This window comes from Mustela erminea, chromosome 5, assembly GCF_009829155.1.
Source record: "Mustela erminea isolate mMusErm1 chromosome 5, mMusErm1.Pri, whole genome shotgun sequence".
Taxonomy (NCBI): domain Eukaryota; kingdom Metazoa; phylum Chordata; class Mammalia; order Carnivora; family Mustelidae; genus Mustela; species Mustela erminea.
This window is the reverse complement of record NC_045618.1, coordinates 19,126,572-19,149,254: the sequence shown is the minus strand read 5'-3', so window position 1 is coordinate 19,149,254 and position 22,683 is coordinate 19,126,572. Positions and strand designations below refer to the sequence as shown.

Genomic DNA, 22,683 nt, shown 5'->3' with positions numbered 1-22,683 from the left:
TCTCTATATCCATTTCCTTCCCTCATGCTACAGGCCCAAGACTCCATGATGTATCTGGAAGGCCCCCTGGGGCAGCTGGCCTCCCCACCCGGTTATTCTCTCATTGTCTTTCCTTCTCCTGGACAGGTGGGTGGCAGGCCCATGGAGCCCCTGCTCAGCTACCTGTGAGAAGGGGATCCAGCATCGTGAGGTAACCTGCGTATACCAGCTGCAAGACGGCACCCACGTCACCACACGGCCCCTCTACTGCCCAGGCCCCCGGCCAGCACCAGTGCAGAGCTGCGAAGGCCAAGACTGCCTGTCCATCTGGGAGGCATCTGAGTGGTCACAGGTGGGTGCCCGGGCTGCCTTGTCCACAGGGACCCCAACATGGTGCCTTTCCCTCTATGCTATTTGTGACTCAATCCCAAGTATCACAGTGCTTGCCAGCCCCTAGCTAACTAAAAAAGATGTATTCTAGCTCACGTGTTCCTAAATTCCAACTGAGAAGAAAATATGGCTAAACAAACATGGGTAATGTGTTTTTGATCATATCTATGTTTTTGGTAATATTTACCACAGTTCAATCCCAGTTCCTTAGAAAATTCTCATTTAAAGATGGATGGATGATGGGTGGATGGTTGGATGCTTGGGTGGGTGGTTGGATGGATGGATGGATAGATGGATGGTTGGTTGGGTGGGTGGGTAGATGGATGGATGGATGGTTGGGTGGGTGGATGGATGGATGGATAGATGGATGGTTGGTTGGGTGGGTGGGTAGATGGATGGATGGATGGTTGGGTGGGTGGATGGATGGATGGATGGATGTTTGGGTGGGTGGTTGGGGAGGTAGTTACATAGGTAAACATACCAATTGACTAACCAGCTGACCTTCTAATTTTCTTTTGGTGTATTTGAATTCTAGTGCCATCAGATTGGGAAGGCAGTTTCAAAGTTTTTCTCTGAACTCTGTGTCAGTCTTTGCGGATTATAAGAGGCAAAGCAGACACTTGGAGGGACAGTTTTTAGTATACAAGTTGGAGTCACATATCTCATGCCATAAAACATTTTGGAAAGAGGTCAGTTAAGCCTTGAGTTTTAACTTGAAAGACTGATTCTGGAAATATTTTATTTTTGTTAATATCATCCTTCAAGGCTTTGTGTTGACTTTGCATTAATGATTTTGACTGGCCATAAAACAAAAAATAGCTTGAATAAAGGGCAAGTTTCCCTCAGGTCCTCCATCAAATGTGTTCTAGGAAAGTCAGAAAGGCTAAATCCAAGACACTCTTCAGTGTGGAAAATATTTTTAAAGTTCTTTTTTATTGCCAAACAGTTGGAATTATTTTGAATAAGAAAGTATTCAGCCCATTCTTAATGAACGAAAAGTCTACCCTTGGCTGCTCAGAAATGGGGTTTACTTTTCAGACAGATCTTGACATATACACATTTGAAGACTTGAGACTTTATCCTGCACTTTATGATATTTTAGGGAAAAGAGTTTAAAATTTTTATTTTTTATATGTACTTAGGATTGTAAGTTGAACATTCAGGGGACCTCTTTTAGGGAGGGGGACTACTTACTGGAGGGGTTGGGGCAGGCATGCAGTTCCACCACCACCCTGCCCCCGACCTTGAGCCTGAGGTCCTTGATCACTAGCTCTTGATCCAAACAAAATTTATGCTTTAATCAGATCAAAGCCATAAATTTTCCATTCAGACTCTTTAATAGAAAAAAAAGTCCTTACCAAAGTAACCAAGGCTGACATTATCAACTATCATCATAGCATTAAGAATACCAGATTGGAAAATGTGAGACAACTAAAGCAAGATTTAAAGAAATATCTCTAGTTTCACATCTGTATCTCTGAGTGTACCTGATCCTAATGCTGAAATAGTATCCACACCAGTCAGTCTCCTTCTGGCTCAGTTCAGGCTCTAGCCAAATGCCTCTTTCTGAACAGTCAACTTGGAATCAAATCTTGCCCTCATTCACGAGATACTCACCAAACTGGTGTTTCTATTGCTTCATCACATGCTAAAGCCCCTTTAAAGATTTTATTTATTTATTTGAGAGAGAGAGAAAGAGCATATGCAGGGAGAGGGGTAGAGGGAGAGGGAGAAGCAGGCTCCCCGCTGAGCAGGGAGCCCACCATGGGGCTCAATCCCAGGATGCTGGGATCATGACCTGAGTTGAAGGCAGATGCCTAACTGACTGAGCCTCCCAGGCACCCCACTGCTGAAGCCTTAAATGTTTCTTCTTTAATGTTTCTTCATCCAGAAACAAATGGGTTTAAATTTCTCATGGTAGAGAAATTTATTTGACTGCAGAAGTTGCCTTTGTAGAGCTGGCATCTGTTGATTGCCCTTCCTATCTCTCCCCCAGCTTCTTCCAAGCTTTGTTAGAATGAGGAGCAGTTACCAGGAAGGAAGCAAAAGATAGTGACTGTCTCCTGTCCTCAGTTCCTCCAGAGAAAGGCTCACCTGCAATGCTGCCCTTTTCTCAAAACTTCAGGCTTTCAGCCAATGGGCTGCTGCTCAGAAGGGCTGAACCAAGGTTTGGTCAAGAACCAGATTAGACATTAGCATCTGAAATTCAAGGGCAGGGGATGGAAAGGGACAGGGAATGCAGAATAAGTAAGATGATGCAGGAACTCTGGCAGAAGTGGTAAGTAGGTTTCTAGTTGAAGAACGAGCGTGGGTGTGGGCAGAGCTACTGAAATGGTCAGGGAGCATCACCAAGCATAGAAGCAGAGAGATTGACCTTCAACTCAGTCACCCAGGCTCCCACTGCAAGAGGGTAACACCTGCTCTGGACTGACCCCTTGCCTCCAAGGTTCTGAGCCGACCCCTCACCCACACACGGGATCAAATACGCATACTCTCCACCTCCCCCCAGATGATGACAGCCAGTTCTGAAGTATGTGTGTTTCTTCTAAAATAAGCCAGCTAAGTTTCAAAAACAAAACAAAACAAAAAAAAACATCAGAGAGCTAAATTGAACTCATCGGAAAAATAGAGCTATATAACATTTTGGGATAAATGTTAATAATAGAAATATAAAGAACAACTTTTGTCCTTTAGATGCATTTTCCCAGGGGACACAGTGGAACTTTTTAAAAAATCAAGTTTGCTGTGTCTCAAAAATATCACTGCTCTATGTTTCTGGTAAATCAAGCAAGTATGAAAGCAGATGCTTGAATCATGAGGGCTCCATTTTTTGCTACCACAGTGGATGGGCTGTCCCCCCACATAGCTCTGGGACCCAGCTGTTGGGAGCCTGGGGTTCACTCTGTCTGTACCTCTTGGCAGAATGCAGCCTTCAGCCCACCATCTCCACAAATGACATTTTGTTTCTGTGGTAGAGACGTGCAGGGCTTCCGTACCCCACAAATAGGAGGGAGAGCTCCCTGGGTTTGCAGGCTGTGTTGCCCCCTGTTGCTGGCTGGATCATGTATGCTGTCAGTCTCGTCCTCCCAAGGTCATAGGTCTGTCCTCCTGGGCTTCCTTCTTTGTTTTAAGGTGGTAAGCTCTGTCGGAGCCTGGGGAGGTCCCTCCCTGAGTTCAGAGGGAGCATGCCAGAAGCTGGGTCCAGCTACACCCCGCAGGTCCGCCATGTTTACCCATTACCCCACCTCTCCTCCCTTCTTCCAAGGCTCTTCCTGCCCGAGGGCGTGGGAATCTTGAACTCTCAGGGCTCGCACATGATTGGTCATTCCTCAGGCCCTCTTTGGGTCCCGTCACCACACTTTCTCTTGCAGTGTCTCCTGGGAAGTAGGTAAATCATCACAGGGACCATTGCTCAGTGACATTCTTGGCATCCACACCTAACACAGTCACTGTAGCTCTCTGCAAGACCTTACCAACGGCCTAAGGTGAAAGTCACCTATGGCTTGGCTTTGCATCTCCACCTTTTCCGCCCCGAGCCTGTGCTTTTGCCCCAGGCTGGCCCAGGTAGTGTGCATGGAGCTGGAGGCCAGCCAGGAGGAGTCATGGGCGTCAGAAGTCTTTGCATGGGTGTCCTAAGCTGGCTTCCCTGGCCCTGTCCCCTGCTCCACTGAAGGGATCCGCCAGCATTTGCCCCTTGAACTTCTCCACTGTGTTGGTCTCTTGGACCTGGTAGCAGGCCAGTAAATTCTGAGTTTGGTCTTTTGGGTACCTCAAGCTCTCCCCATCCCTGGTCACTTGGCTGAGTCACAGCTGGAACCATGTGCCTCAGACTCTAGATGCCTATAGAAGCATCCTCATCCTTGCATTCCCAGCACTGGGTCTGGCACACGGTTGCAACTTAATAGACATTGATGACCTTGAACTGAACCAGACAGGGTCAAACATCCCAACGGTGTCTTGCAGTGCTCGGCCACCTGCGGCAAAGGGACACAGAAACGAACTGTGACATGCACCAATTCACAAGGAAAATGCGACGCATCCACGAGGCCCAAAGCAGAGGAGGTGTGCGAGGACTACTCAGGCTGCTACGAGTGGAAGACTGGAGACTGGTCCAAGGTGAGTGGCGGGTCTGCATCTCCACCCTGCCCAGCAGCGCAGGACACTCTGCAAGCCAGAGCTTGGAAGTCACCCTGGGCCTCCATGGTGTGAGGCAGTCCCAGGCCACCTGGGAAGGTTCACTTTCTCTCCAGGCTCTGCACCTGCCTGTGCCCCTGTGCTGCGTGCAGTCGGAAGGAAACCGAAGGCCCCCCAGAGCATGAAGCAGGGTGCTCCCGATGCCAGTTGGCTTTCCTATGCTGCGTGCTGGCTGTGCCCCAGCATTCCGCGGGGGACTTGGCCACCAGCCATCACAAAAGCCTCGTAAACATGGGGGAGCCTTGGCTGAGGCGGCTGCAGAGGGGCCTCAGAGGCAAACAGCACTTCCCTTCACTTTCAGGACCCCTGGGTGAGGGCCCACAGGATGCAGGGATGGGGGTTCTGGGAGGGTGGGGTGTGGCAGAAAGGAAGGGCCATCTTCCAGAGCCTGGCCTGCAGCCCGGGGTTGGGGGACGAGATGGTGAAACGGCACTGCAACGTAAATCAGACACAAAAACTGCTTTGCTCTTCAGCTCTTTTATTCATTCCCCTGGTTTCTGTGAACCTGACACCTATGATGCCTGTTTTCCGGGCCAGGGGGGTGGGTGCTGAGGTAAGTACTGCTGTGACACATGACCACCGGCCAGGAGGCCTGCTAGAGAACTCTTTCCCAGGAACTGTAGAATTTCTGATAACCTCTGACTGGCTGAGGGAAGTTTCTAATGGCAGCTTCAAGGATGTTTATGTTTCCTTTTTGGTCTTTGCAACTGAAGACTCCCCGTTTATTTCTCTTGATGTCTCTTCACCCTGTGTTTGCAAACTGGTGGCCCAATTGCCCCCAGTTTTTGCGTGGCCTGCACGATATCATAAACGTTCTGGAATTCATTACCAACATTTAAAAACACGGTGGTTTCACCTGAAAATCTGAATTTGTGGCTCCTATCTAGATATCTGGCAACGTGGCAGTGTGGCCTGTGTCCTTGCTTGGCCACCATGACCTGGGGCCAAGCAGGCCTGGCACCTTTCCCCAGGAAGGGGCACTCCAGCCCCTCACACTCCTCCACCCACTCTATGTTTTGATTTAGCTGCCTGGTCCAGACAATAATTTGCTTTGTGCCTCTGCTTTGTGGAAGGAGAGATGGTTTGGTCATTGGAAAGCAAGACTTATCCAGATCAGGCCCTTGCAGAAATGCCACCTTCCTGCAAGTGAGCATACAGTCTCCTCCAAGCCCCTGGAGGACATAAAAGCCAAATAGGTCGGGTTTCAGTTTGCCAGCTGTGCTAAAATGCAGCCTCTGGATAACTGCAAATTTGGGGAAGACCAAAAACACCTCCTTTTATTTACTCCCTGATCAGTAGATCTGACCAGAGCAATAGAACCAGGGCCGACAGTCCAGTTTCTGCGTGGATGTAATAACATTTAGGATGGAGTTGCCAGGATGTGTCTTCCATTGGAGGAAGGCTTCACTTGAACTTCACTTCAAGGGCCTTGCAAAAATGCCATTAGAAGCTGGAGTCCTGTGACTCGAGGCATCAAGGGGCTGAGTTACAGCTCTGACGCACCGTTTAACAAATCTTAACCTCTCTGGCCCTCATTCTCTTTATCTCTGGAACAGAGACTCATTAACACTGGCCCTGCATGTTTCTCAGAGATGCTCGGAGCTATCAAGGCATTATAGTAAGTGTGAGTAGCTCTTGGACATCTCAGCCCCAAACCCAGCACCCAGTGTTTACACTGTGGTGAGGCACAGTCCCCAGGACTAACCTGTCTGACCTCATCTGACTTTGTCTTATCAATCAGAGGGCCCAGCCTTTTATACAACCGTGCCAAGAAATGTCTCCTAGACAAGGGCGTCAGACCCAGCTTGAGAAAGGTCACCAGTGTATCCCAAAGGCCCAGCCAAATGGAAGCGAGCTCTCAACAGTTTGGGTTCTAGTCTACAGGAAAACACTTGGGAGTTTTCTGTGTCAGAGTTGTCAGAAGACATGGAAGGGGAGCTCTCCAACATAGTAAGAGGCAGAAGACCATTGTCCAGACTCCAAATATCCAGGTGTGGATTGGAACAAAGCTGTCATTCTATCCAAGGAATTAGAAGGGTCCTGTGGTCACACCCCACATGTCACCTGTGCTAGTGAAGGGGGACTTCCGTGGTCACAGATGTCCCTGGGCAAGAAGCAGAGGGGAGGAGGGTTCAGGGAGGGCCTGGGCCATGTGCAGCCACCAAAGTATGAGGCACCTTGCATAGTTTTCTGTTTGAGGTCTACCCCTGCGCCTGTGCCCTCCAGCCAGGTCCTTAGTCCTGTTTTCTAGAAGAGGCAGTAGATGCTCAGAGATGAAGGGACTGGCCTACACCCCTCTGCCAGAGTCCAAGCTCCTGAACCACTAGTCAGAGCTCAGGCCACATGGAGAAGCGCTCCGGAGGCCCTATGATGGTACTTTTGAGCCACAGCATATCCCACAGACAGTCATCAGCTCTCCAGAGCCTGGCCTTCTCGAGCCTCACCATTCTGGTTTCGAAGACCAGATGGACGCTTCGGTTTTCTTAACACCCTGAACTTCCTGGTGCGGGGAGGTACAGAACCCCAGGATATGAATGTAAGTCATACCTGAGCGGCCCAACACCATGCTACCCCACTCGCCCTCCTCCATTGTTCAAGCGCCCCTCCTTGGCTGCGGAGGCTGGTTTGCCATCCAGCAAACTCCCTCTCCCACCAGGTTCACCAGTGAGGTCAAGCCCTTAGCTGGCCAGCCTCTTGACTAGCCAGGCCATGGTGAATAATGCCTCCCAGCTTTCTGGAAAGTAAGGCATTGGAAGGCCACAGAGCCTACTCTTCAGCACAGCCAGCTTGATCAGTGACCCCTGGCCATAAAAACAGGACAGCTTGATGGCCTGTGATGATCTCGGCTGCTATTCAGGGCTGGTATCTGATGGCACTGGCTTGGTGCACACAGGGCCAAGAGGGAGAGTACTCAGCATGGAAGGGGGGCGTGCTCTCCCATGCTTCCAGCTGCCCCGTCCCCAGCAGGTCTGGCCAGAGCTAGGGCCCAGGGAAGACTTGACCTCCCAAAGTGAGAACTTGGTCACGGACCCAGAACTGGAAGTCCGTATAGGCACAAACGTACTGGGAGCAAGCATGATGGGGCAGGGGCCACACAGAACTGAACCAGGGGACCACACCCTGACCATTGGCCTCGCCACCACTCCCTCCTCCACTGCCATCACCAGGTGGGCTGCCCCTCCCCCAGATGCAGAGATCTGTACAGCACAGTTCTAAAAATCTGCCTGTTGCTTTTCCCCATTTCTTCTCTGGAGAATGGAAAGGATACAGTTCCCCAGGGGGGTCCTGGTCCTCATTCACTGGGCAACTGTCCAACATAAGTGGATTCCACTGGATGAATGTTACCCTGATATTCACACTTGTTTGGACTAGATTTGCTTTGCCATTGACCTCTTAGCTTGGCTTCACGGCTTGTGGACAGTGCCCTCATCACACACATGGTACACTTTTAAAATCCTTTTCTGTAACCAGCCCCCAAACCGCCACGTGCAGACTTTGAAGGCTTCAAACAAGCTGCCCAAAGGAAAGTCAATAAAACTCTCAGGGCTGTCAGAGCCTCAGTGATCTGGAAGCTTTGACATTTTGCTTCTAAGAAATATCCTGTTACTTGGCCCCAAGGTGCTGTTGAGAAAGATTAGCATGTCTCTAAGGAGGTGATGGACGGGCCAGTCTGAGGACATGCCTCAGGTGCTGTCCTGCCCCCACCGAAGCAAGAAGGACCAGTCATCCCTTGGGAAGGGGCTGGCACCAGTCTTCTCCTGTAGCTGGGTGAGGGTGCCTGAGAACAGCACCCAGAACTGTGGGGAGGCAAGGCCCCTCCCCCAGCCTCAGCACATGGCTGAACCCCAACCTGGGTCCCCTGCGTGGGACAGTCCTCACATTCCCATTCCTGCTGAGGGCATTATTACTCTCTGCCATGTTTGAAAAATGACCTGTCCTCCTGGGATACCAGCTATTTCCAGATCTGTGCAAATCATTGTTTCCACCCGCTAAATGCTGGGTATTCGACCTGGGGGCAGGGAGATGTCACTTAAAATGGGAGAGGAGGAAATCACATTTCTTTCTAGAATAGTGAGACTTTTGATCACGAGTTGAGATGTTTCAGTTTCAAGACCGGAGGCATTAATCACCACTGAGATGATGGGATATTTCTGATTAGAAACAAATTATTCTGGAGGGATTGTAATGGATGGTGTTTTTAAAGAAAACCATTGGCTCTCTGCGTTAAGAGTATGGCGTTCCCTTTCACTGAAGAGATCAAAGGACTGTTGACTTCCTGGTGCCACTGGAGGTCCCGTGGAAGGGAGCTGGTCTGACTGTAAGGCCTCAGTCAGGCCCCAGGTGTGCCCCCTCACACCTGAGCCCCAAATTGTGATCTGGAAATCACAACACCTCCTAGAGGCCTTGGGAGGCTAGGGGAAGGAGTGAGCACACAAGAGCCTCTGGGCTGCCGCACCCCAGGGAAGAAGTCAGGGAGAGCCTCTCGCTCCTACCTTGCTATCCCGTGCTGTCCAGACAGCTGGTAGATGCCTTCCTGTGCTCTGGGCAGGGAGACAGGGCTTTCAGCTCCAGGGCCTTAGCAAGAACAAGAGTGGTTTGCTACAGAAAGTGCTTCAGCCTACAACACTTCCAAAGCCTGCACTTCCTTTCTTGGATGGGGCCTGACCCCACACCCCACTCTGCAAGGCTGGGGGTCTGCAGCCAAGTCTCTGTGATTCAAGCAGCATTTCCTGAGATCCTTTTCTCAGGAGAGAACGTGCTAGACCTGTCCTGGTCAGGGGGTATGAGAGTGGACAGTGACCCAGCCCAGGTATGGACCGACAAGGAGCCAATGACATTAGGCCACACTCAGTCGCCTGGTCCAGTGTGCACACTGTGCTGTGGGACGCAGGCATCCTCTGCCTGGATAGCTATGGATGGGGTTGCTGGTGGAGAGTGATGCTCTTTCTTTTGGGCTCAGTGGTAGTGGCCCCTGACATCCCCTAGTGCTTTAGAATTAACAAAATACATTCACTCATATTATCTCATTTGGCCCCATCCCCGTTTTACAGATGAGGAAACTGGCTCACAGTGCTGATGTGGCTTTTTTTTTTCCCCCCAAGTTCACACAATTAAAAAATGGCAGAGCTAAGAGTTTGGTCCCTGCCTTCTGACTCTTAATCCACCTTTTTTTCAGGTGCATAATAATGTCAGAGCTTTAGATTGTGAACTTGAAACATGGAGGAGCTGAATTCTAAGATGCCTGCAGCTCGAACCATCACAGGCATGTGCTTATCAGAAAGTCAAGTATCTGCCTGTTGTCTCTCACAACCTATTCCTCCAAGGGCTCTGTATCAGTCATTCACACTTTAGTATAAATCTCTCTTAAGTGTTCTCTCTCTCTCTCTGAGGTCCTGCCTGTTGTCTGCCCTCATTTGTGAAATAAAAAGTTGAGTCCTTATTAAAAAGAAACTTGCACATCAGAGAGGAAGTGTGTGAGGCATCAGCAATATCAGGACCTTTTTCTGAACTGTGTGAAGCCATACCACTCAGGCAGCCAGCACTCTGCATGAAGATAAGAGAGCCAGTCCTCCATTCGATGTTACTCATAGGAGTATAAGCACCCAGGGAAAGGAGGGTCATCACGTTTCATTGCTTTTCAGAGTAGGGGCAGAAGGGAGAGGCCAGACTACCCCTTTGGTGTGGAACATTTTGTGTGGCTGAACAGAGGCTGCCACCAGGTAACTGAGTTCCGGAGAAAAGTCTAGAGCCCATATCTGCTCAGTTGAGAGAAATGAGCTTCCAATAGAGCAGGGGAGCCCCCGGAAATTGCCAGGTCAGGTACCTGCATGGAAGCGAGCTAATAGTTTAACAGCAGATGCCTCTGCCCCCTCTGTTGCCCTGCTGTCCCTCCATTGATCCAGTAACCTTTGTCAAACTAGCTGCCTTTGTGTGGAGCAAGGGATCAGAGAGAGGTGTCGCTCCCCTGCACGGCAGCCTGGGTTTTAGCCACTACCTGGACCTTGCCGTTGAATCAGAGAAGCTGTTGTCTCTACGGAACACATGCTTTATCGGTGACCCCCAAACAGGGCTTGTGGTCAGGAGGACACAGGTCCCACATCCCTGCTCTGCTGTCTCTCATCAGACTCTCATTTCTTCCATGAGCCTATCAAATATTGATGTCTTACAACAGCCTTTTGAATGTGGCTGAGATCCTGTAAAGTGGTGCCTGCACATGGTGACAGTGTGTGTAGGAGGCAGGAGGCAGGCTGTAGTGCTTGCAGAGCGCCTGGGCCAGCCTCCTCCAGCAGGAGTGGAAGGCCTTTCACACAGTCACTAACGGGCTGAGAGAGCTAAGCTACCAGAGTGATCACAGCTCCTGCCTGAGGACTGACAGGGACAGTGGCCCTACAGGGTCCTCTGCGCCCCAGGCTCACAGAGCACAATCAGGAGCTCTTGGGATCACCAGACCTTTTGGGCTTTCGGGGGTCACCTTGACCTTGTGGCTCCCCGGCTATAGAACCCCAGCCAGGATTTGTAGGTCAGCAGGTTGCAAATTCAGAGACACTGGGGAAACCTCAAGTTAAGGCTGTGGAGAGGAAGGAAAAGCAGTTTGAGAGGGAGTATGAATTGAAGGGGTGTGTGTGTGTGTATCTGAGAAAACATTTCCAGTTTCAAGGCTGGAGGAAAGAATGGGGATTTTCATTACTGTTTAAAACCTGCTATTTCAGGTTTCAACAGCTTCCGACGGTTGCACGGCTCATGCCAAGTCTGGGGGGAAATCTGTCAAAAATGCTTTTGAAGCGCTTTTGACATTTCACCAGCCAAGTGCCTTTCAGACACCAGCAGAAAATGGAGTTAGCACGAGGGTCTGCCCTTCCCCCACCCCCGCCCCAGGCTCTGCGAGCCAAACCTGCCGGGCAGAGCACAAGAACATGGGGCCCTCACGCTGGGGCGGTGAGGGCTCCCCCCTTGCCAGCTCTGCTGCTCACCCCAGAGCCGGGGAGGAAGCCTGGCCGCCCCCGCCACCGTCGGAACCTGGGCTCCAGCAAGTATCGAACATTCCTGCAGCGTTGCCATCTTCCTGAGGTTTTTACGACCTCCTTTAGCTAATTCTCAAAACACCGCTTTGGGATCTGGTGTTATTTATAGTCGTGATTTTACAGCTGGGAGAAGTTGAAGAGAAGGCAGACCTCACTGCAGAGGAGCATGTCATCGAGGCTGGGCCACCATGGGATGACAGAGACCCGGTTCCTCCCTGCTGGGGAGCCCTGTGGCCCTGGAGGAGGTTGGGGTGGGGGGTAAGGGGCTGGAGCTGTCACTGGGGAGGAGCTGCAGGGATACTCTGGGCCTCCTGTTCCTCTTCTCTGAAAGCCAATGTGGTGTATGCATGTTTACTGTGCACCTTCTATGTTCTGAGCGCTGCCCTGGCCGTAGCCACTGTTAGCGGGATGATAAGTGAGGTCTAACAAGAGTGACATTAAGCCCAGGGCTCAGCACATGGTAGGCATGCAGAAGGTGGGCCCAGCTGTTCCTACTGCTGTCATCGCCGCCACCACCACCACCGTCATCATCACCCCCAAAGAAGCTGGCAAGGAAGCTTTGCACCATATCTCACGGTCACTTGGGTCCGAGAGTCCAAAGGCCTTCCCCAGTTTTTTAGGGAATTCTTGTTCACAGCCACACCCGAATGAATACCACGAGCCCATGGATATGTCCAAGTCAAAGATTTCTCTCTCTGGCCATAAGTCTTTTGCTCCCCGGGTGCTAGAATTTTCATTCTGTTATTGCTTTTCCAGTGAACAACCCCCCCCCCCATGTGTCTTTTACTCCCCATCCCAGCGGGGGGACTGCCCGGGGCTGGGGGCCAGGTCACCAGGCCTTGTCTGTGGTGCACAGCTGGGGAGGGGGAACGTGAGGGGCTGTCCTCCCTTTGGGTCGTCTGGTGGGGAGCTTTCCCAGCTGGATTTATTACTGCTTCGTTTCTTTGTTTCCCCAGTCTCAGGGAACCATATTAAACGTTAATGTAATGAGCGACCTGAAAAAAATACCCCACAGTGAAAGAGGACTTTCAACAAGACCAGATATGTTTTTTATAGATCTGTTTGCTGGGATTTTTAAAAGTCCCAGAATGGCTTCACAGTGATGCTTGGGGCTAATCCAGCGCTAGCAGGAGACACTGTGGTCTCCTCCCTGTTTAATTAAAGCTGAGGCAGAGGGGAGGCAGGAGGAGACGGAATTCCTTGTCTCTGCCCCCTGTGTTAACCCGAATGCAGCACGCTCAGGTTACGCAGCACGCTCAGGTTACAAGGGGCTGCTATTGAAAGCAGCCCCTCAGACTTGTCTACATTCGCGTTCGTTTTCAGGGTCAGATCAGCTCCGGGAGGTTATCTCGCTGAGCTGCCAGATCCGGGCAAGGGGCCAGGCACAGGCAGACAGCCACACCTGCCTGTGGGGCCTGGTGGTGGGGTGTGGCCAACCCCCCAGAGAGCTAAGCCAGCAGGCAAGCGGCTCAGCGCCTTTTCCTGGGCTCCAGGGATTCCCTGATCCGTTCTCTGCTCTTGTCCAAGCACTGACTGTTAATAATAACAGTAGCACTTGCAGACGGCTCCCTCACTGCTGCTCACCTATTCCAAGCTATTCTGTTTGGGTTTTTTTAAGATTTTATTTATTTATTTGACAGAGAGACAGCAAGAGAGGGAACACAAGCAGGGGGAGTAGGAGAGGGAGAAGCAGGCTTCCTGCCAAGCAGGAAGCCCAATGCAGGACTCAATCCCAGGGCCCTGAAACCATGGCCTGAGCCAAGGGCAGATGCTTAATGACAGCCACCAAGGTGCCCCTGTTCCAAGTTATTCTAATCATCAAAATTATTCTGCAAGGAACATTTTATTATCCTCAAGCCACAAATGAAGAAACTGGGGCTCAGATAGATTAAGTAACTTGCCCGAGGTATGGAGTGTGCTAACAGGTCTGTCCTTCCCCTGCTGCTCTGTCCCTAATAAGACTCCAGTCAAGGAGAGTGTGGTTACCTGTGGATGTTAGGCCAGTTCTTTCTCCGGGCTGGAAAATTAAAAGCCAGTGACCCTGTGCTAGGGAAGATGGTGGACCTGGGCAGTAACCTGACTTCTTGTTTCCTGGCTCACATGGAGGCTCTATCCAGTACAAACCATAATTCATACGGGAAGATGGAATTTGGTCCATGAAATGGGGCAACTGGGGTCCTGTCCCTCCTCTGCCACTTACTACGTGACCTTGGCCCAAACACTGACCCCCCCACTGAGCTCAGTGGCCAGCAGCCTCAAGATTGTTGTGGAATGTTCCACACTGTTGTGGAACCTTACAAGTGAGCCCACGGGACAAGCAGACACACCACCTGTATACACAAGGCTGTCATGAATACACTCCCTTCCTGCCCCCCCCACACCCTCCTCCTCCCAAACTGGCCTTAGAGCCTGTGAAACAAGACTAAGAACTTTCAGAGGGGAAATCATTTTTCAAGGGCAACCCCAGACACCTGAGTTTTACAATGGTCATCGATCATTTTCAGGCAGAGACCTTGTCAGTTTTGCATTTGGTTTGAATAGACCCACAGGATTGAGTTCTTGCCCTGATTTTTACATACATAATAATGACACCTGCAAAAGACATTGAAGCCCTTCCTGATGTTGCTGGTCAGGAAGTGACTCAGCTGGGCTGACTGCCCAGCCGGCAGGGCCTTGGGTACCTTGTGTGGTCAGGGGGTGCCATGGGAGCGAGACAAGCACGGCTTCAGAAGCCTTCTCCACTCACCAGTGCAGTTTCCTGGGGCCTCAGCCACCGTCTGTCCCGCCCCAGAAGGAGCTCCTCTCCTAGAAGGAGTATGAAGACACTCAATTCCTAATTCTCCCTTCTTGACGTGTCTCCTGCACCAGGTGGATCCAGGGCCTGTAGTCCAAGACAACATCTGATGAGAAAAGGAATGTTGATGTTGCCCCTAGATCAGTACGCAGATTCCTCTTTTCCCCACGTGCGTAATCCAGTGCCAAATAGGCAGATACCAGGTCCCAAGTACACAGTAATCCCATTTTCCCAGGAAGCAAGTTTTTTTTTTTTTAATTTTACAACCAACTTGACATATAAAAGTCTGTAATGGTAGAGGCAGACAGGTCAAACGCCTTCCTAAAATATGTAATTCATTCAGGTCATTACCCATGCATATTTAAAGGTTTATACTTATCTTTTAACTTAGAAATAGTGCCAGTGTTCTTCATGTAATAAAGTCAGACCTGATGAAGCTGCTGGGTGTACGGGGTCAAAAACGAGTGCATGTGAGCAGTTTTATAAGGTGCAACCTAACATTTGCTGTGTCTGCCCTCATTATCACCCCCTCTACCTTCTGGGTCCCCCGTTGGCCAGCATAGGACTTGTCCCCGCTGAGTTCACAGAGATGCCGCCTCTTCCGGAATCTGTAAGCGCTGCTCTCGCTGGACAGGTCCTCGTGAGCTGGGGTGTCGCTTAGTGCTGTGTTTGCGGGACTTTGCTCTGCGTTTGCATGGCCATGCTCCGCGTCCTCGGGATTTCGTAGTACGTTACGATCTTTAGGCTTTTCCTTCTTTCATTCTGTTGGTGTGGATCCCAGGCTCTTTGTATAACCACTTACCAGCTTGCTTTTCAGTGATTCTTAAACCTTTTTTAGCTCATCCTCCTCATTTGTGATTTTGAGTCATGCCTCCGGGAGACAGTTACATTTCTTTTGCTTCCTTCTTTTTTTCTTGCTCCCCAAGTGATCACACTACAAAGAATTAAAGGCACCCCTTATCCCTGCCCCTGAACTGTGAGAGCTTTTGTTCTCACTAAAGTATATGGCAACTTTGTCTTTTCCAAGAATAATTTTGAGTGAAAGCCATCTCCCCCTTTTATTCGAGCATACCTGTATAAACTCAGCAGGGTGATAGCTGGATGTCCGCTCTTGCTTAATTACACATTTTTGTATATGAATCCTCACCGGTTTGTTGTTAAGAAAAGAGAGCTCATTATACTCTACATAGGACACTGGGCAGAAGTTCCAGATAAATCAGAGGTTCTCAGTTCTGGGTGCCTCTTATAGAGATGGATTGGTCTGAGACATTGAGATTTTTACAAGCACAACAGGAAATTCCTGCAACAGATCCCGGCTTCCTCCTTGATGCCCTCCAGGTGGAAGTCATGTTGCTATGGTAGCCATCCCATGTTCCAGGTATCCTGTTGGTGGGACCTTGTCATATGGCCTCATCCCTCCACCTCAGCACCCCTCAAACTTCCCTGGGTCCCAGTGCTAACTCCTGAGTCCCAGGAGTACCCCATTGTCAAACCCCTGCCTCGTTTATCTAGAAAATAGGCTGTTAAGAAGACACAATGTTGAGGCCCCTGGAGCTGGCCACGTCCTCTGGGGGAGGGTGCCTGTTCTGGCTCAAACATGCCACAGCCCACAGGGAGGGTTGCTTGTGGCTTCCCCACCTCTTTTTTGATTTGAAAAGACTGGGAGCCCTGCACTATTCCCTCGAGATTCCTAACCCTTCTAAAGTAAGAAATACAAAACAAAACTAAACAAAAACAAAAACCAACAACCAAGATCCTACTTGTCAGACTGGGAAGCAGAGGAATTCACCGGATGTGCACAAGCACTTTGGGGAGCAGACCGTGCCCCCTTGGTCGTAGCTGGTCCCGGCAGTCTCCCACTGATCCAGTGCCTGGCGACTCCTCACAGATTTCCCCCTCCCCCGCCCCCAGGACGGCCCTCCTTCCAGCACGGGCCAAGGTCAGGCCTGACGGACAGGGAGGAGTCAGAGGGGCACATGATCCAAAGGAACCTGGTGTCACTACTCCATGTGGGGTTCGGAGGACACCCCCGCTTCCCTCTCTGCCGGCATGAATTCCATCTGGGCTGTGGCTCCAGAGGTGTTTGCTTTATTAAAGTTTTGCAGAGTGCTCTCAGAACCCCATAAATCATGGGTGGGTAGGGGACCCCAGGTGGAGAGAGTGCACCTGTGCACCCGACTCTCCCGATGGAGGAGACCAGCTTATCAGAGAGAGAGTTCTGGAGAGAGAGTTCCCGGGGCTCCTGGGAGAGCCAGCAAGGGCCCAGGAGCTCGGAGGGCAGGATCAGGGCAGAGGGGCCGAGTTGCTGGCGGAACACTGTGGAACACTTTATAAAAGGGTGCAGAGAGGGATAGGAGGAGGACTGGAACTATATGGGGAAGTCCAAACAAGTGTGCTCAGTGGGAACCTGGGATGTCTGCCGAGCTAACTGGGCTGGTTTGGCAAACCCAGGTCTACAAGGACTGGAGATGCCAGCAGCTCAGGCCTTGGTGTCTGAGTTAAAACTGTGAGCCACAAATAATCTGTGACTCCAAGATGGAAGGTTGCACTTCCTTTTCTTCTACTTCATTTTGGGCCCCAACTCTTCAGGCTTTCGGGAAATTCAACCCCCACCCCCCCATGACTGAGCTTGCCTCTACATCCAAGGCCAGGGGGAGATGCTTGAGGTCATCATGCCCAGCACCTTCTGGGTGCCACCAAGCTGTCTTGTCTGCTAGCTGGAGAATTTGGAAGCCCAGCTTTCTGCTTGGAACAGGGGTAGAAAGGGTGGGAAGTAAGATGCAAGCCTCATAAATTAATATTTTAGCAACGATCTTGTCTTTGCTTGGGCTGCCGAGACAAAATACCATAGATGAGCGGCTTAACAGACATTTATTTCTCACAGTTCTGGAGGCAGGGAAGTCCACAGTCAAGGTGCTGGCCAATTTGGTTCTTGGTGAGGGCCCACTTCCTGGCTCGCAGATGACTGCTTTGTCACTGTGTCCTCAAGTGGTGGAAAGTCAGTCTCTGGTCTCTCTTCCTCTTTTAAAAGGACCCTAATCTCTTCATGGAAGCTCTGCCCTCGTAGCATCATCTAAACCTAGTTACCTCCCCAAGCCGCCCCCTCCCCCCGCAAAAAAATACCAACCCATTGGAAGCTAGGGCTCCAACATGTGGATCTGGGGAGACAAAGAACATTCAGTCCATAACATCTTGAAACAGGCGTCTATCAGGCAGCTGGTGTGCAGCCAAGCCTCCTTGTCCTGCACTATTTCAAGCACGTGGGAATGACGTGCGGGGGCCAGGCACAGGGGCCGCTGCTCCGTGTAGCCATGGTCACAACCACTCGGCCCAGGTTTGGCCCCCAGCTTAGACCATCTCTATCTCTGGCAGTGCTCCTCGACCTGTGGGAAGGGCCTGCAGTCCCGCGTGGTACAATGTATGCACAAGGTCACTGGGCGCCATGGCAACGAGTGCCCCGCCCTCTTGAAGCCCGCTGCCTACAGACAGTGCCACCAGGAGGTCTGCAATGACAAGATCAACGTGAACACCATCACCTCCCCTCGCCTCGGTGAGTGGCCCCAGGCTGGTGGGGAGGGCACTGCTGCTCCCAGCCAGCTAGTCCCTGCTTGTGGAGGGGTTCTAGAATCCAGAAAGCGCCCCCCTTGGGGCTGATCCCAGCACTGGAGAGGCCAGCATTTGTCAGCTCTGTTGAAGGTTAGAGGTTTCAGAGATGGACTTTTGTTCTTTGTCTGCAAGCAGCAACCTCAAACACAACATGGCAAGCACCCGCTAGTCCCTCTGCCAACAGTGAGGGACACAGGATGGTCCCCCAATAAGGTTTTGGGGCTCCTGTGCATGAGGAGGGCAAGGGGAGGTGCGTTCTTCCAGAAATGAAGGAACTGGGGTGTGATTCACGAAACCTTGGGGATGTGCACATGGGATTTTCTTTAAGCTGATGCGCGAGAAGAAAGCAGGTGTTGGCGGGTTGTAGTCTTGAATTCCGTGGCATGGGAGGGAGAAGAGGGACATTTAACACCAATTTAATGATTCCTTTTAACAGTCTCTCCTCCTCCAAATAGAAATCCCTAAGGAATATTTTCCTACCCAGAGCTCCATTCCCTAATGTTGGAATGCAGCCAGGAGGGGGGCTTCTAAGTTGTTTCATAGACGTGGGGGTGGTCTTGGAGCTTGCAGAGGGATTCCCCCAGCCTCTGCGTGCACAAACTTCCTTGATACTTCAGACACCTCCCTCTGGCAGGAACTTCTCTCCACAAGATGACCCTGAAGGAGGTTTAGACCACTTGTGCCATTAGCTTCTGCTTCAGTGGCCCTTTGAGGCCCACTGCCCCAGGTCATTCTGTCTCCTAAATGCCAGCAGGGATGGCGTCCTAGGCCAGAAAGCAACAGTGCATACCACTTAGCTGGGAAGCGGGGTGCACAGTGCCCTTGTCCTGAGGAAGCAGCCAGACCACCATTCCCTGCGAAGCGGTCAGGTTAGACACGTGAGTGCATCCCCTGTAGAAGAAAGTGACATCCCATGGCCCCGGCAGGGGGCCTGTTTCTTTGCGTCCATGCAAGGCTCCAGCATATGTGTGAGCGAGGGCAGCCCTAGAGTCAGACCATGGGCCCTCTCTGTGCATGCATCAGGATGTACCCAAGCCATCTGTAACCCCTGGGCTCTCTCTCCCCCCCACCACACCCTTAGCCGCCTTGACCTACAAATGCACACGGGACCAGTGGACGGTGTACTGCCGGGTCATCCGAGAAAAAAACCTCTGCCAGGACATGCGGTGGTACCAGCGCTGCTGCCAGACGTGCAGGGACTTCTATGCAAACAAGATGCGCCAGCCGCCTCTGCCGTCGCTGAGCTCATGACACGTGGCCCAGCGGCCCCCCAGCGCGGCAGCGCGTGGCCTGCGTGCTAATGACATGGCAAGTTGAACACCCACCTGAGAGCACCCCAGTCCTGCGGCCGGCCCCACCCCCCCACCCCCGGAGCACACCACCACTCACCCACGAGGCTGTCCCAAGAATCTGACCATTATAGAACTGGAGTGTGGACTTGACGTTTGCTGTTAGCGCTTTTGTACTTAATATATTGTTAATGGCCACTGGATGGCTTTCTACAGTAAGGAAAGAAATAGGCATGAGTCACAAAATTATTGTCCTTTCTAAGGGTCTGTGTACCTCAAAGGGAACACCTCTGATGGACAGTTGTCAAAAGAAAGAGACGTCCCTGTGCACTTCTGTCTTGGCTTTCTTTTGACATTTGAATTCCCGGTGCTTGATGTGCCGGGGGGATTATCCCCCAAAGGAGACATTTTACATGAAAACTGGCTTTATTCTGAAAGCTGGCACCACCCTGGAAAGAAGGACGGATGTCAGCAAGCCTCTGCAAAGGGCTTCTCCTGAGAGGCCCAGTCTGCCGGAGCCCTTCCTGACCACATGAGCATCAGAACTTTGCCTCTCGGCCCATCTCTGAAAACACATTCTCTAGATCATGGGCCTTGTCTTGGAAGTCTTGTCCCTGACAGTCTGAATCTCTGTCAGCCAAGGATGCCAAGACCACGTGATTCTGCATACCACCTGTGTCGGAAAGGAAGTGTTTGGGTTTGGGGAGGCATCTAATTTCTATACAGTCGACCACATTGGGAAACAGAAAAGTCTTTCTCTAAGGTGCTATGAAATGGGACGTATGTTAATTAGGGGGATGGGACTGCTTCCTGGCATAAAGGTGAGCCTTTCATCCGGAGCGTATGGCCCCTCTGCCTTCTGGGGGCCTCTGCTCCAGGCAGTGCTTCGTAAAACTTTGCACCTTACAAATGGCTTCCCGTTGATCTTGGCCATCTACCTGAAGTTGATTCTCTCTAGAACCTCTGGCTACTTCACCCTGGCCTGGGACAGGTTTCCTCCAGAAGCCACTCAGCCTGGTGTGCCAGGAACATGGAGGACGGCCCCCCTTGCAAGGATCGCGGCACAACCACCATGCCTTCCCATAGCCCAGACCTTGCGGGGCCTGGCATTGTCACACTGTTGTCATTGACCCATCTTTTTAGTAAGGCAAGGATGACTCTCAGAAAAGCATGAAGAAAGCCTTTCCCTGCTGCAGCCCCTCAAAGCAGAGCTGCACCCTCTCCAGAAGCCTGGGCAAATGACAAGAGTACAGAAGACCATGGGACCCCATCCACTTTGGGAGCTGGAAGGGAAAGACTCTAGAAGCCAAGAGGCCTGTTTCACTCACCAACTTGGTGGGTGTTTGATGGGTGCTTACATTCAAGGACTTTATCGTGATAAACACCCCCTTCGCCTTCAAGATTGCAGACAGGAAGCCTCATGTATGCCCGTCTCCCTGGGGTCATCTCCAAGGACTTCCTGACTTATTGGTGCTGTTTATGTATCTGCTTTTGTTTTTGATGATGTCACAACGTTAGGGTTAGCTTAAGGCTGTTTCAATGTATGATTTTTCATATTCCAGAGACAGAGAAGTGATAGGGATGACAAGAAATGTGTGCGGTTCCACTTGAATCATGAGAAGTTTCGAGAAACCTGCTTGGGTGCTGTGTTAAGGACTGAGAGAATGCCAGGATGGAGTGATCCACCCTGCAATGTAACCCCCGCTCCCCCAATGGTTGCACCAGGGCCTGTGCAAGATGCTGTCCTCCCCAACTCAGGCTTGGGCACCAACAGAATCCCTCCAAACCCCGTTTCCACAAAACTTTCAAATTCATGGGGAGCTAGGCTTCCATGTTTCCCTAGGCCCAGTGGGCTATGCTTCACCCCAAAACTTCAGAAAGGTAGCATCCTCAGAACATGAGGAGCAGAGCTAGGATGGCCAGTTAAGGAAGCCAGGAAGCCTTCTTGCTCATACGCACGCTTGTACCCAAGTTGGGTGAGCCCATAAGCGAGCCCTCTCCCTGGTGCCTCTGAATTATCCCCCACTGGCTACCTTGACCGTGTCCACTGGATGCATCTGGCCAGGGCCTCACACCTTCAAAATCCAAAATAATTGATTTGATTTGATTCTTATTAAACACCCCATTGGTTCCCCCATTGGTGTCTTTCTGACCTCTTTTAGCTCACGCTGGCACTGAAATTCCCCAGCCTGCCTTCTGTTTATGGCACAAGCAATGATCCATGTTAGCGAAACCAGCCTGGTGCTCTTCTTCCACTGTGTACAGAAGACATTGAAACCCTGTGATCACAGCAGTGACGTTTCTTTATTAACACTACCGTGTACTGTCACTCGAGTACTGTACCTTTTTGATTGCACAAATGTGTTACTAACTGCAGAGTCTTATGACCTTATGGTGCTACTTTCATGAGTACAAATGAAACCCTCTCACTTGACCATGGCTTGATATTATCAGAACACAGGGAAGATCCTCGGCAGCAATAATATGATTGCTTTGCTCTCTTTTCTTCGTTTCAGAGTCAAATGTATATATTTTCCATTAGTTAACTTACATTACGTACTGTACCCATGGTATTTTTGTTTTATTTTTTGGTGCTGGTTTTGAAAGAAAAAAAAAACAGAAGACAAACATTGGACACCACTGTAAATGAAAAATTAATCATTTCATTGGAAGTGAGTTGAACATGTTTTAATAAAATGTTTTTCCATAACAATATTAAGCTGTCTGTGAAGTAAAAGACAAAAACCAGTCCTCGAGGGCTGACAGAGGGCGGCCTGTCCTGCAAGTGGCCCCATAGCATGCCTGGAATGGTGTCCCAGCCACAGCTGGGGACGGTGTCAGAAGTTGCTGGTTAATGCGGTTCTGGCCAGTGGCTGCATCTCCCTGAGCAAGTACTAACAAATCATCCTGTCCCGGGCCTCACCCTGGTGTGGTTGCAAAGCAATGGGTGGGGACACAAAGGCCTGACAGCTGTGCTGTGAGTCTGCATCTGATGCAGAGCAGAAGCCACCTCGCTTGCAGAGACACCCATGCTCCTTTGGAGTGCAGGGACCCCTGGTGCAGGTGAAGGGGGCATTTCAAACAGAGCCTGGGCCCTGGTAATGCCAGAATGGGCAGCTGCTCCCTACAGCCTTGCTTTTCTATCTTTAGCCCCTCCGTTCCCAACCCTGCCCATAGCTTCCCTCCTCATGCGGGGATGAGAAGCAGTCCTGGCCCTGCCATCCTCCCAGGCTAAGGACACAGCAAGGTTACCACACCTTGGGACCCCATCTGAGATTGACACGGAGCAGGGATACTGCTCCTTCTGGATCAGGAAGTGGTGGTTTCTCTCCTTCTAGCAGCAAGGAGAAAAAGTTTCCCAGCCAAGAACGTGGAGCTCCATTCAACAGAGAAGGCCTCCTTTGAATGT

The 22,683-nt window shown here is 50.9% G+C and overlaps 1 protein-coding gene across 4 annotated transcripts in view; it reads left to right on the top strand.

The window, feature by feature from the left end:
- Window positions 1-21,987, top strand: part of ADAMTS17 (ADAM metallopeptidase with thrombospondin type 1 motif 17) — a 326,270-nt gene extending 304,283 nt beyond the window's left edge. For all 4 annotated transcript variants that reach the window (XM_032342200.1, XM_032342198.1, XM_032342199.1 and 1 more), the window contains 4 exons: window positions 127-331; window positions 4,333-4,485; window positions 17,752-17,929; window positions 19,067-21,987. In XM_032342200.1, the coding sequence (XP_032198091.1) occupies window positions 127-331; window positions 4,333-4,485; window positions 17,752-17,929; window positions 19,067-19,236 (706 nt within the window). In that variant the 3' untranslated portion in view covers window positions 19,237-21,987. The remainder of the gene's footprint in view (window positions 1-126; window positions 332-4,332; window positions 4,486-17,751; window positions 17,930-19,066) is intronic.
- Window positions 21,988-22,683: the final 696 nt, after the last annotated feature.